At 46.4% G+C, this 12997-nt stretch overlaps 1 protein-coding gene across 1 annotated transcript in view; it reads left to right on the top strand.

Annotated features, from left to right (window-relative positions):
• Positions 1-3109: 3109 nt before the first annotated feature.
• NAGLU (N-acetyl-alpha-glucosaminidase) overlaps positions 3110-12997 on the top strand; it is a 30390-nt gene continuing 20502 nt past the window's right edge. The window contains 1 exon segment of the mRNA XM_030221766.1: positions 3110-3686. Within this exon segment, the coding sequence (XP_030077626.1) occupies positions 3268-3686 (419 nt within the window). The 5' untranslated portion in view covers positions 3110-3267.

A 12997-nucleotide genomic window follows, 5' to 3' on the forward strand; every position in this document is an offset into this window, starting at 1 on the left:
TTTCGGCCTGAGACCTTACTGCCATCCATTGACCTAGCGGTAAGGTCTCACGCGCTACCTCTGCGGTAAGCATGCAGCATGCACCAACTACTGTATACCGCCAGGTAAGTAGCCTGTAGTAGAAAATAGAAAATTATTTTCTACCACAAGATTCGGCGTGTGCCAAATTTGGAATTACCGCCGGGCTCACACACTAGCCAGGCGATAGAGTCGATTTGGCATGCGCTGTACACGCGTAGGCCCTCCTGCACCTTTGTAAAAGGGCCCCTTAATGAGTACAAAATATTGAACTTTGGAAAGCTCTTGAGCTCTGGAATACTTTGCCGTCATATATTAGGAAAATAACCTATGTGGCATTTCAGAAAGCCCTGAAAACATGGCTATTCCTCACCAATTTGCTTCATTTCTTTGAAGGCATGAATAAACATGTGGATAAATGTGAGTCGGTTGATGTAGTGTATCTAGATTTTCAGAAAGCTTTTGACAAAGTTCCTCATGAGAGACTCCTGAGAAAATTAAAGAGTCATGGGATAGGAGGCAAGGTTCTGGTGTGGCTTAGGAATTGGTTATTGGACAGAAAACAGAGGGTAAGGTAAAATGATCATTTCTCTCAATGGAGGAGGGTGAACAGTGGAGTGCCACAGGGACTGGTGCTATTTAACATATTTATAAATGATATGGAAATCGGAACAACGAGTGAGATGATTAAATTTGCAGATGATATAAAACTATTCAAGATTGTTAAAACACGTGTGGACTGTGAAATATTGCAGGAAGACCTTAGGAAACTGGAAGCCTGGCCATCCAGATGGCAGATGAAATTTAATGTGGACAAATGCAAGGCGATGCACATTGGAAAGAATAATCCGAATCATAGTTACCTGATGCTAGGGGTCCACCTTGGGGGTCAGCACTCAAGAAAAAGATCTGGGTGTCATTGTAGAGAATATGCTGAAATCATCTGCTTAGTGTGCAGTGGCGGCCAAAAAAGCAAACAGGATGCTAGGAATTATTAGGAAAGAGATGGTGAATAAGACCGAAAGCACTATAATGCCTTTGTATTGCTCCATGGTGCATTTGCACCTTGAGTACTGCATTTAGTTCTGGTCACTGTATCTCAAAAAAGATATAGCAGAATTAGAAAAGGTTCAAAGTAGAGCAACCAAAATGATAAAGGGGATGGGTTCAAATCTCACTGCTACTCCTTGTGATCTTGGGAAGTCACTTACAACCTCCATTATCTCAAGTACACAATTAGATTGAGCATTCCAGGAACAGGGGAATACCATTTTGAGCTGCTACTGAAAAAGGTGTGAGGAAAAGTCAAGTGACCCAACGGTAGGATGAAATCTGAGCATTCCTTCAGAAATACTTTGCCTCCCCTTTCCCTACACCTACGGGTACCTGTGCTCTGAAATGTCTGTCATGCATTCAGCCACTGACAGTGCTCTGGGCCTCCAGGCCACTAAAGGTCATTGGGCCCCCCATCTGCACACTGCTGCCCTGCCCCCACTTACTAGTGTGCCCTCCCTGTCCTACTTTGAAGGGCCCTGGTGGTCTAGTGGCCTTTTCGGGGGTAGGAAAGAACCCTACTCTTTTCTGCCGCTGCTCTGCCTGGCGGCGTCCTGTTTTCAAAACAGCTGCCAAAACTCCCTGTGGTAGCCTCTTGAGACTACCACAAGGAAGTCTCAGCAGCCATTTTGAAAATGTGGCACGACTGCCGGTCGGGCAGAGTAGCAGCAGCGAGCACTCCAGGCAAGAAAGAGTAGGGTTCTTTCCTGCTCTCAAAGAGGATGCTAGACCACCAGGAGCCTTGCAAGTGGGACTGGGGAGGGTCCACAGAGGCTCAGGGGGGCTGTATTTTGCAGGGGCGGGGAGACCACTGCCCAGTTGCCCGTATGCAGGGTCGCCGAGAGGGGGGGGGGGACAAAATTCCCTGGGCTGGCGCCGCCGCCGCAGTCTGGTCCGCCCGCCCTCCGTCACTCCCTGGCATTGAATTTAAGCGCCTCACCTTCGGAAGCACAGCAGATCAATCCTTCCTTCCATGTCCCACCCTCGCCTGACGTAACTTCCGCGAGGGCGGGACACTGAAGGAAGGAGTGGTCTGCCGCTGCTTGCTGCGCTTTCGAAGGTGATGCGCTTAAGGTCAGTGCAGAGGGCCTAGGGGTGGAGAGAGGGCCCGGTGGCGGGTGGAGGGGGGCCCGGTGACCTCGGGTGGGGGGCCCCGGGGGCAGCCTTGTACCGGGCCTGGCCCAGTCTCTCAGCGGCCCTGCCCGTATGGTCAGTCCGCCCCTGTTTCCCAAGCACCAAAGAAAAACATGTCATCTCATGCTGCTTTTCTCATCTGCAATTTGTTTCTACACTTATACCCCAGATGCACTATCTGCAAAATCTCACTCTGGAAATATTCGCCTTTGGTATTTCTATATGGCGAGAGAAGATCTGGGAGTAAGGAAGTAGGTAGGACAATAAGGATATTTTGGGTCCCAAATGACGGAATCACATTTCGTAGCAAGGCTTTCTAAACCTGCAGCTAGTTCAGTTTTCAGGCTATCCACAATAAATAAATGTGAATATTTTGGATCTTATATTCATTTGTGGATATCCTGGAATTAAGCTTGGCTGTAAGGTTCTGAAAAATAATCCTTCCCTCACTACTGTAATCTTTAGAGCTATATTTTCTGTGTAGTGTAGCTAGGGCTATTAAAAACTGAATTTGCATTTATACATTTGTATTGTATGGGGGCTGATTGGTCTTTAAAAAGTAATACATAGAAATAAAAAACAGAAAATAAAATAAGATACCTTTTTTATTGGACTAACAATACATTTTTGATTGCCTTAGGAAGGCAACCCTTCTTCAGATCAGACCAGAAGTAAGCAATCAATCTTAATTTCTCTTCTCCATTTTGTTTTATTTCTATTTATTACCTTTAAACGTGGACTAACATGGCTACCCACATCACTCTACTCTTTCAAAAGTGAAAGTGGTCAATCACAAAGGGGCGGGCCCGAGGCTGGAGTGACCAATGGGAAGGAGAGGCGGGGCCTGGGAGGTTCGTAGAATCAGGAAGTGGGGCTAGTCTAGTGCTCGCTTGAGTTGCCGGTCAGCTGAAGTGGTGCAGAGGACTTTTCCCTTCTTGCTGCTTGATGGGTGCAGAAAGGGAGTGTTGAGCCGAGGGATCCAGTAAGAGAAGCTGCAAGAGGATCCAGCAGAGAGGGAGGGATCTGGGAGGCAGTAACAAAAAGCTGCAAGAAGATCCAGCCATGAAAGGTGCTTCTCAGCCTCTGGCTTTCCTCTCTTGCTTGTTTGTAGTGGAACTGGTGGCAGGAGGTGGGGTTTTCCCAACTCTTGCTCATCTAAAGCCTCAGGCAAGCGATGAGATCCAGACCCAGGCGGTAAGGGAGCTGCTGCAGAGGCTGATCGGGGTCAGGGCCAGTGAATTTGAGGTTTCCGTGAATAGTTCTGTGGCTGGCAAGGATGGCTTGGATACTTACCAGCTGAGTTCTGGTGGTGGGGGCAAAGTGCTGGTGACTGGGAGCACAGGGGTTTCTGCGGCTACTGGACTGTACAGCTATCTGAAATATTATTGTGGCTGCCACATTTCCTGGTCTGGAGTCCAGATGCAGCTTCCCTCACCTCTACCTGCTGTCAGCAGAGTGATCAGAGTCACAACACCCAACAGGTAAGAACATTAACATTACCATCATGGTTTATATCCAGCTGTTGCCTTTCAGTCCATTGACAGTTATCTGGGAATTACAATCAATGATCCACGTTTAACCTCAAAAAGAGGAGCACATATTTTTTAAAAAGAAAAGTTTTAACTTTCTTTCTAAAATTAAGGTAAACATGAGAAAGCAAAAATAATCCAGCAATATCCTTACATAATCCAGCAGCCTGAACAGCCAAGGATTTCTCAAAAATTGATATTCTCCTTTTCCCCTTAACAGAAAGGAAGGTAAAAAAAAAAATTGGCACTGTTGTTACATCGTGATCTTAAAGAGGCTGCAAAATGAAAATAATAGAGAAAATAACTAGGAACGAACCTTGAAGAGTTTTAAAAAGAAAACAAGCTAGTTTTAAAAGACTTTTTTTTTTTTTTTATTTGTACCCCGCACTTTTTCCCACTCATGGCAGGCTCAATGCGGCAGGCAATGGAGGGTTAAGTGACTTGCCCAAAGTCACAAGGAGCTGCCTGGGCCAGGAATCAAACTCAGTTTCTCAGTTCCCTAGGACCAAAGTCCACCACCCTAACCACTAGGCCACTCCTTTCCTTCCACAGGTAACCAATGAAGTCTGGCATAGAAAGGAGAACTTAAAGAGGCCAAGCAGGGCCGCCAAGAGACTGAACTGGGCCCGGGGCAGGGCCACTGCGCCCTCCCCCCCCCCAAATCATCATCTGCTGCCGCCCCCCTCTCCGATCGCTGCCACTCCCTCCCCGATCACAGACACCCCCCCAATCTCTGCTGACCCCTCCATCGCTGCCGCAACAGAATTGAGATACCTTGGCTGGCAGTGATCCCGAGGCCCAGCCAGCAGAAGACGTCTTCCTCCAGCGCTGACTGGTTTCAAAACCGAGCATGTGTGCCTGAGAGGAAAAGCAGCCGCTCAGCAATGGGCAGAAGAGCAGCGCTGGAGAAAGCTCTGGGTGCTCCGCAGCCTCCAAGGGGGGCCCGGCACTGGAGTTTTCTCTCTCCTGCTCCTGTCGGGACGTTATCATTCGGATCCCGTCAGGAGCAGGAGAAAGTCAGTTATTGCAATTAGGGTAACAAGCAAGGACTACTCTTACAGAGTTTTAAATACATTTCATTACCATCTAAGAAGGAAACACTAAATAAATCATACAATATACTATATAAACTAAAAGACACTTTTATATTAGGCTAATATCCTTAATACTGTAGCAAGTTTTAAGTTATTGAAAAACTCAAAAACATTAAGATGGAGTCAGCAGTCCAGCAGCGAGAGGGGTGCTATCCAGTCTTTTGCATTGAGTGTCACATGTATGATTATCTCCCAGTTGGTGAGATGTCATATGTGTGTGCCCAATGCAAAGAGCTGCTAGCTCTCAGAGAACGTGTCCGTTCTCTTGAGGCTAGAGTAGCAGACTTGGTGGAGCTGAGGGAGATAGAGGAGACCTACAGGGATGTTGTAGAGAAGTCCCACCTTCAGTCTGGTAGCCCCTGTGTTACCTTGGAGGAGGGCGGTCTCCTAGAAGGAGAGCATCACCCTGGTGAAGTAGGAAGTACTCCTGTAGCCACGACCTGCCCACCAGGGGACGTACTATCCTCTCGTACTGAGGATATGTCTCCAAGTGCTGACCGGGAAGGAAAGGTTAGGACAGCTGTTGTAGTTGGTGATTCGATCATTAGGCATATAGATAGCTGGATGGCTGGTGGACGTGAGGATCGCCCGGTGACTTGCCTGCCTGGTGCGAGGGTGGCGGACCTCAAGTGTCACCTAGATAGGATTTTAGATAGTGCTGGGGAGGAGCCAGCTGTTTTGGTACATGTGGATACCAATGACATAGGAAAATGTGGGAGGGAGGTTCTGGAAGTCAAATTTAGGCTCTTAGGTAGAAAGCTCAAATCCAGATCCTCTAGGGTAGCATTTTCTGAAATGCTACCCGTTCCATGCGTAGGGCCGAAGAGACAGGCAGAGCTTCGGAGTCTCAATGCGTGGATGAGACAATGGTGCGAGGAGGAGGGTTTTAGATTTGTTAGGAACTGCGCAACATTCTGGGGAAGGGGGAGCCTATTCCGAAAGGATGGGCTCCACCTTAACTAGGGTGGGACCAGGCTGCTGGCATCAGCATTTAAAAAGGAGATAGAGCAGCTTTTAAACTAGAAACTGGGGGAAGGCCGACATTCGCTCAAAAGCGCATGGTTCAGGCTAAGGTATCTTTCCAAAGATGTCACCAAAACAGGGAAGATAGGGTGTCCTGATGGTGAGGTTGCAAAACAGACCGTAGTAGATCAGGTGTCCTTAAATAAAAATAAAAATCAGACAAAAGATTGCAGTCTGGACACAGGAGTGGAACCCCTGACGCAGCTTCGGTGAAACGGGGACTCCCTGTTGGGTTATGTGGATCTGATGTGGCTGTGAATAGAAGCAGCACAGCACTGGAGGAATTGGAGACACTCCAGATAAGTGCTGGGGGGCTGCCCCACTGGAATACTACTATCGAGACGTAGTGCACAGTTAGGATTTCTGATATTTCTGGTGCACGGGTCTGTTACTTGCAGTGCGCAGTAAGGTTTGTCTGCATTCTGTGTCCTTTCCTGTGCATGGTTTGTCACTTGGACTTTTCAGCACACGCTCAAGCACAAATAAACTGTGGAGTTTTTTTCAGGCAAGATGATGGTGTACCGGACCCACGCCTTATAGCTGAATGTATTAGCTGGCTAGGTGGTACTACTGAGGCCTTTTTTCTCCACTAGTAGACGGCTGGGTGATGCTTGAGAGTTTGAGTTACATTTGGTTAATAAGTAGAAGTATACCTGCAGCCAGTGAGCTGCAGGATTGGATTTTCATATATAAGCATGTATGCCACATTTCTGCATTTGGGCTGTCAGCATCACTACATGACATCATCAAATGTGCACATAACTTACCCTACACAGGGCAGTAACCACCAGATCTGTTGTGTTTGGAGTAAGGTAGGCAGCTGTTCTGTGTTGACTATTATTTCTTCTTCCATGGTCACCAGGGCAGGAGGCGACATGTGTCTGTAACATTTTCTGTACAACAAAGCTAGTAAGGCTCCCTGTGAGGGAGATGCTGGACAGGAGTGGGGGAAGGAAAGAGAAGAGAAAAGGGAGATGCTGGGAAGGGGGAAGGAAGAGAAGAGGAAGGTGCTGGACTGAGGGAGGGAAGAGAAGAAAAAATGGAGATGTTGGACTGGGAGAAGGAGCAGAAAAGAGAAAAGGGAGCTGCTGGACCGGAGAGGTGAGAGAAAAGGGAGTTGCTGGACCAGAGGAGGTGAGAGAAAAGGGAGTTGCTGGACCAGAGGAGGTGAGAGAAAAGGGAGCTGCTGGACCAGGGGAGGTGAGAGAAAAGGGAGCTGCTGGACCAGGGGAGGTGAGAGAAAAGGGAGCTGCTGGACCAGGGGAGGTGAGAGAAAAGGGAGCTGCTGGACCAGGGGAGGTGAGAGAAAAGGGAGCTGCTGGACCAGGGGAGATGAGAGAAAAGGGAGCTGCTGGACCAGGGGAGGTGAGAGAAAAGGGAGATGCTGGACCAGGGGAGGTGAGAGAAAAGGGAGATGCTGGACCAGGGGAGGTAAGAGAAAAGGGAGATGCTGGGCTGGGAGGAGGTGAGCGAAAAGGAAAATGCTGGAGAAAAGGGAAATGCTGGGACCGGAAGACATGAAAGGGAAATGCTTGGACCGGAAGAGGCAAGAGAAAAAGGAGATGCTGGACCAGAAGAGGTGAGAGAAAAGGGAGATTCAGGCCCGGGGGAGACCAGAGAAAAGGGAGATGCCTGACTGGGGGAAGACCAGAGAAAAGGGAGATGCTGAACCGGGGGAGGCCAGAGAAAAGGGAGATGCTAGGCCAGGGGACAAGGGAAGAGAAAGGGGAGGAAAGAAAAAAGGGAGATGCTAGACCAAAGGAGGGGATGACAGGGGGGCAGTATAGTTGTATGCCTAGGCCTATCAAAGGGTTAGAACATAAGAATAGCCATAGTGGGTCAGACCAATGGTCCATCTAGCCCAGTATCCTGCTTCCAACAGTGGCCAATCCAGGTCACAAGTACCTGGCAGAAATTAGTAGCAACATTCCATGCTACTTGGGGCAAGCGGTGGCTTCCCCCATGTCCATCTCACTAACAGACTATGGACTTGTCCAAACCTTTTTATAAACCCAGATACACTAACCCAGGGGTAGGCAACACCAGTCCTCGAGAGCCGCAGGCAGGTCAGGTTTTCAGGATATCCACAATGAATATGCAGGAGATAGATTTGCATACCATGGAGGCAGTGCTTGCAAATCTATCTCCTGCATAGTCATTATGGATATCCTGAAAACCTGACCTGCCTGCGGCTCTCGAGGACCGGAGTTGCCTACCCCTGCACTAACCGTTGTTACCATATCCTCCAGCAAAGAGCTCCAGAGTTTAACTATTCTGAGTGAAAAAAAATATTTCCTCCTATTTGTTTTAAAAGTATTTCCATGCAATTTCATTGAGTGTCCCTGGCCTTTGTACTTTTTGAAAGAGTGAAAAAAATCATGGGCGGCTAAATGGCAAATGACGTTTAATGTGAACAAGTGCAAGGTGATGCATGTGGGAAAAAAGAACCCGAATTATAGCTACGTCATGCAAGGTTCCACGTTAGGAGTTACGGACCAAGAAAGGGATCTGGGTGTCGTCGTCGATAATACACTGAAACCTTCTGCTCAGTGTGCTGCTGCGGCTAGGAAAGTGTTGGGTATTATTAGGAAAGGTATGGAAAACAGGTGTGAGGATGTTATAATGCCGTTGTATCGCTCCATGGTGCGACCGCACCTTGAGTATTGTGTTCAATTCTGGTCGCCGCATCTCAAGAAAGATATAGTAGAACTGGAAAAGGTGCAGTGAAGGGCGACGAAAATGATAGCGGGGATGGGACGACTTCCTTATAAAGAAAGACTAAGGAGGCTAGGGCTTTTCAGCTTGGAGAAGAGACAGCTGAGGGGAGACATGATAGAGGTATATAAAATAATGAGTGGAGTGGAACAGGTGGATGTGAAGCGTCTGTTCACGCTTTCCAAAAATACTAGGACTAGGGGGCATGCGATGAAACTACAGTGTAGTAAATTTAAAACAAATAGGAGAAAAGTTTTCTTCACCCAACGCATAATTAAACTCTGGAATTCGTTGCCGGAGAACGTAGTGAAGGCGGTTAGCTTGGCAGAGTTTAAAAAGGGGTTGAACGGTTTCCTAAATGGACTTGGGAAAAATCCAAAAATTTCGGGAATAACATGTATAGAACGTTTGTACGTTTGGGTAGCTTGTCAGGTGCCCTTGACCTGGATTGGCCGCTGTCGGGGGACAGGATGCTGGGCTCGATGGACCTTTGGTCTTTTCCCAGTATGGCATTACTTATGTACTTAATTCACTTCTACCTGTTCTACACCACTCAGGATTGTATAGACCTCAATTATATACCCCCCCCCCCCCTCTTCAGCCATCTGTTTTCCAATCTGAAAAGCCCTAACCACTTTAGCCAGTCCTCATATGGGAGGAATTCCATACCCTTTATTATTTTGGTCACTCTTTTTTTAACCTTTCCTAATTCCACTATATCTTTTGTGAGATAAGGCGAACAGAATTGAGTGCAATATTTTAGGTGAGGTTGCACCATGGAGCAATACAGAGGCATTATAGTATTCTTGGTCTTATTTTGCATCCCTTTCCTAATAATTCCTAGTATCCTGTTTGCTTTTTCGGCCGTTGTCGCACACTGGGCAGAAGATTTCAGTGTATTGTCTACAATGGAATGGAATGGAGAAAAAAATGAGGCCATTATAATGCCTTTCTATCGCTCTGTGGTGTGACTGCACCTCAAATATTGTGTGCAATTCTGGTCACTGTATCTCAAAAAAGATATAGTTGAATTACAAAAGGTGCAGAGCAGGGCGACAAAATTGATAAAAGGAGATGGGACGACTTCCCTATGAGGAAAGGCTGAAGCAGCTAGGGCTCTTAGCTTGGAGAAAAGAAGGCTGAGGGCTATAAAATAATGAGTGGAGTGGAACGGGTAGATGTGAATCACTTGTTTACTCTTTCCAAAAATACTAGGACGAGGGGGCACGCAATGAATCTACAAAGTAGTAAATTTAAAACGAATCGTAGAAACTTTTTCTTCACTCAACGTGTAATTAAACTCTGGAATTCGTTGCCAGAGAATGTGGTAAAGGTGGTTAGCTTAGTGGGGTTTAAAAAAGGTTTTGACGGCTTCCTAAAGGAAAAGTCCATACCATTATTAAAATGAACTTGGGGGAAAATTCACTGCTTATTTCTGAGATAAACAGCATAAAATGTTTTGTACTTTTTTGGATCTTACTTGTGACCTGGATTGGCCACTGTTGGAAACAGGATGCTGGGCTTGATGGACCTTTGGTCTGTCCCAGTGTGGCAATACTTATGTACTTAAGAGCCCACAAGCCTCTTGGGAATGAAATAAAGCTCAGAACCAGAAAAGACATTTTAATGATTTTCTGTCATTAGCTGCTTTATCAGTTACTGCTATTTTCAGAACATCTGGTTCTGTGAATTTATTTTCAGAACATCTGGTTCTGTGAATTTAAATGATCTGCCACCCCTCTGTATCCCATTAAAGGAAGAATATAGGCTTTACAATTCCATCTGATAGTCATTTGTTATTTTGAAGGCTCCTTGTAATGCCTTTATGGCCTCTCTATACATAACACAAGGGGGTGAAATGGCTGCAGAGATTGCCAGAAACTGAAACATTCTTACTTACAGGAGGCAGTGCAGAATGTGAATTTTTAAAATGGGCTGACATCCAACTCGGTACCCTTGTCTACTTATCTACTGTTTGCTGAATGTGACCTTCAGGAAGTCACTTAACCTCCTTATGCTTAATTTACTGTTGGGCTCATTTTCAAGAGAGATACGGCCAAAAAGTGGCATAAATCTACATTTGGATGTTTTTCTCACAAATACTTAGATGTTTTTCAGCCATAATGGAACAGAACAAAACCGTCCAAGACTAACACTAAGACATTTTGAGCTAGACCTGTTTTTATAACGAATAAGGCACAAAAAGGTGCCCTAAATGACCAGACGACCACTGGGGGGAATCAGGGGTGACTTCCCCTTACTCCCCCATTGGTCACTAACTCCCTCCCACCCTCCAAAAATGTGATTAAAAAAATACTTGCCATCCTCTATGCCAACCTCAGATGTTATACTCAGGTACATTAGAACAGCATGCAGGTCACTGGAATAGTCTAGTGGTGGGTGCAGTGCAGACAGGTGGACCTCTCCCTACCTGTTACACCTGTGGAGGAAACTGTGAGCCCTCCAAAACACACTAGAAACCCACTGTACCCACATATAGGTGCCCCCTTCACCTGTAAGGGCTATGGTAGTGATGTAAGAGTTAGGGGTTGTGGGGGGCTCAGCAGACAAGATAAGGGAGCAATGGTGAGATGTGTACCTGGGATAATTTTATGAAGTCCACTGCAGTGTTAGGGTGCCCTATTGCTTTCCTGGGATGTCTAGTGGACCAGTCTACTAAAAATGCTGGCTCCTACATCCCAATGGCTTGATTTTGTGCGTTTTGCACTTGGGCGTTTTTTTATTTGAAAATGGACCAAAAAACAAATGTCCAAATCACAAAACCTTGTTCAAAACAGTATTTTCAAAAACAAAAGATAGACGTTTTTCTTTTTTGGAAATGACCTTCTTTCCTATTCAGATTTTGGAGGGTTTTTTTTTGCAAAACATCCAAAGTCAGATTTAAACATCATATCGAGAATGCCCCTCTGTGTGACCTTAAAAGAGTCACTTATCCCCCTCACCAATAAGTTTAGGCAGTGAGTTCTTTGGGGATATGGCACCAGGTGAATTCTGATTCTGTTTTGTCATATGAGCTCAAAAGCCCAAAGAAAGGGATGAAAAGTTTTTTGGGGGGGGCATGGTCTTAGTTCCAGCGCACTGGTCCCTCTGAGCTGAATTGCTGCCAGTGGGAGGCGGTGCTTCAATGTTATGTTTTCAATTGCTAGAGACAGGCAGGTTCCCTGGAGTCCTGCAGAGGTTTCCCTGTCCCTTATAGCTGAAAATTAAAATAACCTTTCGGCCGAAACCAAAACTGGACAGAAAAAAAGATTTGGGGGAATCGGTAATTGTTCAATAACATAGTAACATATAGGCATATTTTCAAGCACTTAGCCTTCCAAAGTTCCATAGGTTTCTATGGAACTTTGGAAGACTAAGTGCTTTGAAAATACGCCTCATAGTAACATAGTAGATGATGGCAGAAAAAGACCTGCATGGCCCATCTAGTCTGCCCAACAAGATAAACTCATATGTGCTACTTCTTGTGTATAACTTACCTTGATTTGTATCTGCCATTTTCAGGACACAGACTGTAGAAGTCTTGCCCAGAACTAGCCCCATTTTCAGGACACAAACCGTAGAAGTCTTGCCCAGAACTAGCCCCACCACCCAAACACCAGCCTCGCCTCCCAATCTCGGCTAATTGTTCAATATATTTGGAAGGTACTGTGGGACTCTGAAGTGATACAGAAATGCAATTGATTTTACTCGGCTATGATTACAGCATGTCACAGAATGTCATTTTGTTCATGGATCAGCTAAATTAACTCTGTGTTGTCGTTCATTAGAGGGCTTTCTTAGCAAGTAGCTGGCAGTGTTCTGCCACCAGCAGCCTAATACTAGTTTTATAGTGTTGTCCTAAAATGTGTTTAATGCCTTTACTATTGTTGGAGGAGTAGCCTCACTGCTTCTCATCCTTTGAAGTTCACACCATCCGTCTATTCTACCCGCTGCCACTCAGAGTTGCAGTCATTTACCACCCCCCTGATAAGTCCCTATCTTCCTTCCTTACCGACTTCGATGCCTGGCTCTCCGTTTTTCTTGAGCCCTCATCCCCATCCCTCATTCTCAGAGACTTTAACATACATGTTGATGACCAATCCGACCCTCACGCTTCTCAGTTCCTCACTCTAGCATCCTCCTTCAACCTCCAGCTATGCTCCACCACCCCTACTCACCGAGACGGCCATTGTCTTGACCTCGTCCTCTCCTCTACCTGCTCACCTTCCAATTTCTGCGCCTCAGCTCTTTCTCCCTCTGACCATCACCTGATCACCTTCACACTGCATCACCCTCCCCCGCAGTCCCGCCCAACACTAACCACTACTTCCAGGAATCTCCAGGTTGTCGACCCTCCCAACTTATCCTCCATTATCTCTAATCTCCTCCCTTCCATCATGTCCTCCGAGTCTGTCGACAAGGCTGTCTCCG

This window comes from Microcaecilia unicolor, chromosome 12, assembly GCF_901765095.1.
Source record: "Microcaecilia unicolor chromosome 12, aMicUni1.1, whole genome shotgun sequence".
NCBI lineage: Eukaryota > Metazoa > Chordata > Amphibia > Gymnophiona > Siphonopidae > Microcaecilia > Microcaecilia unicolor.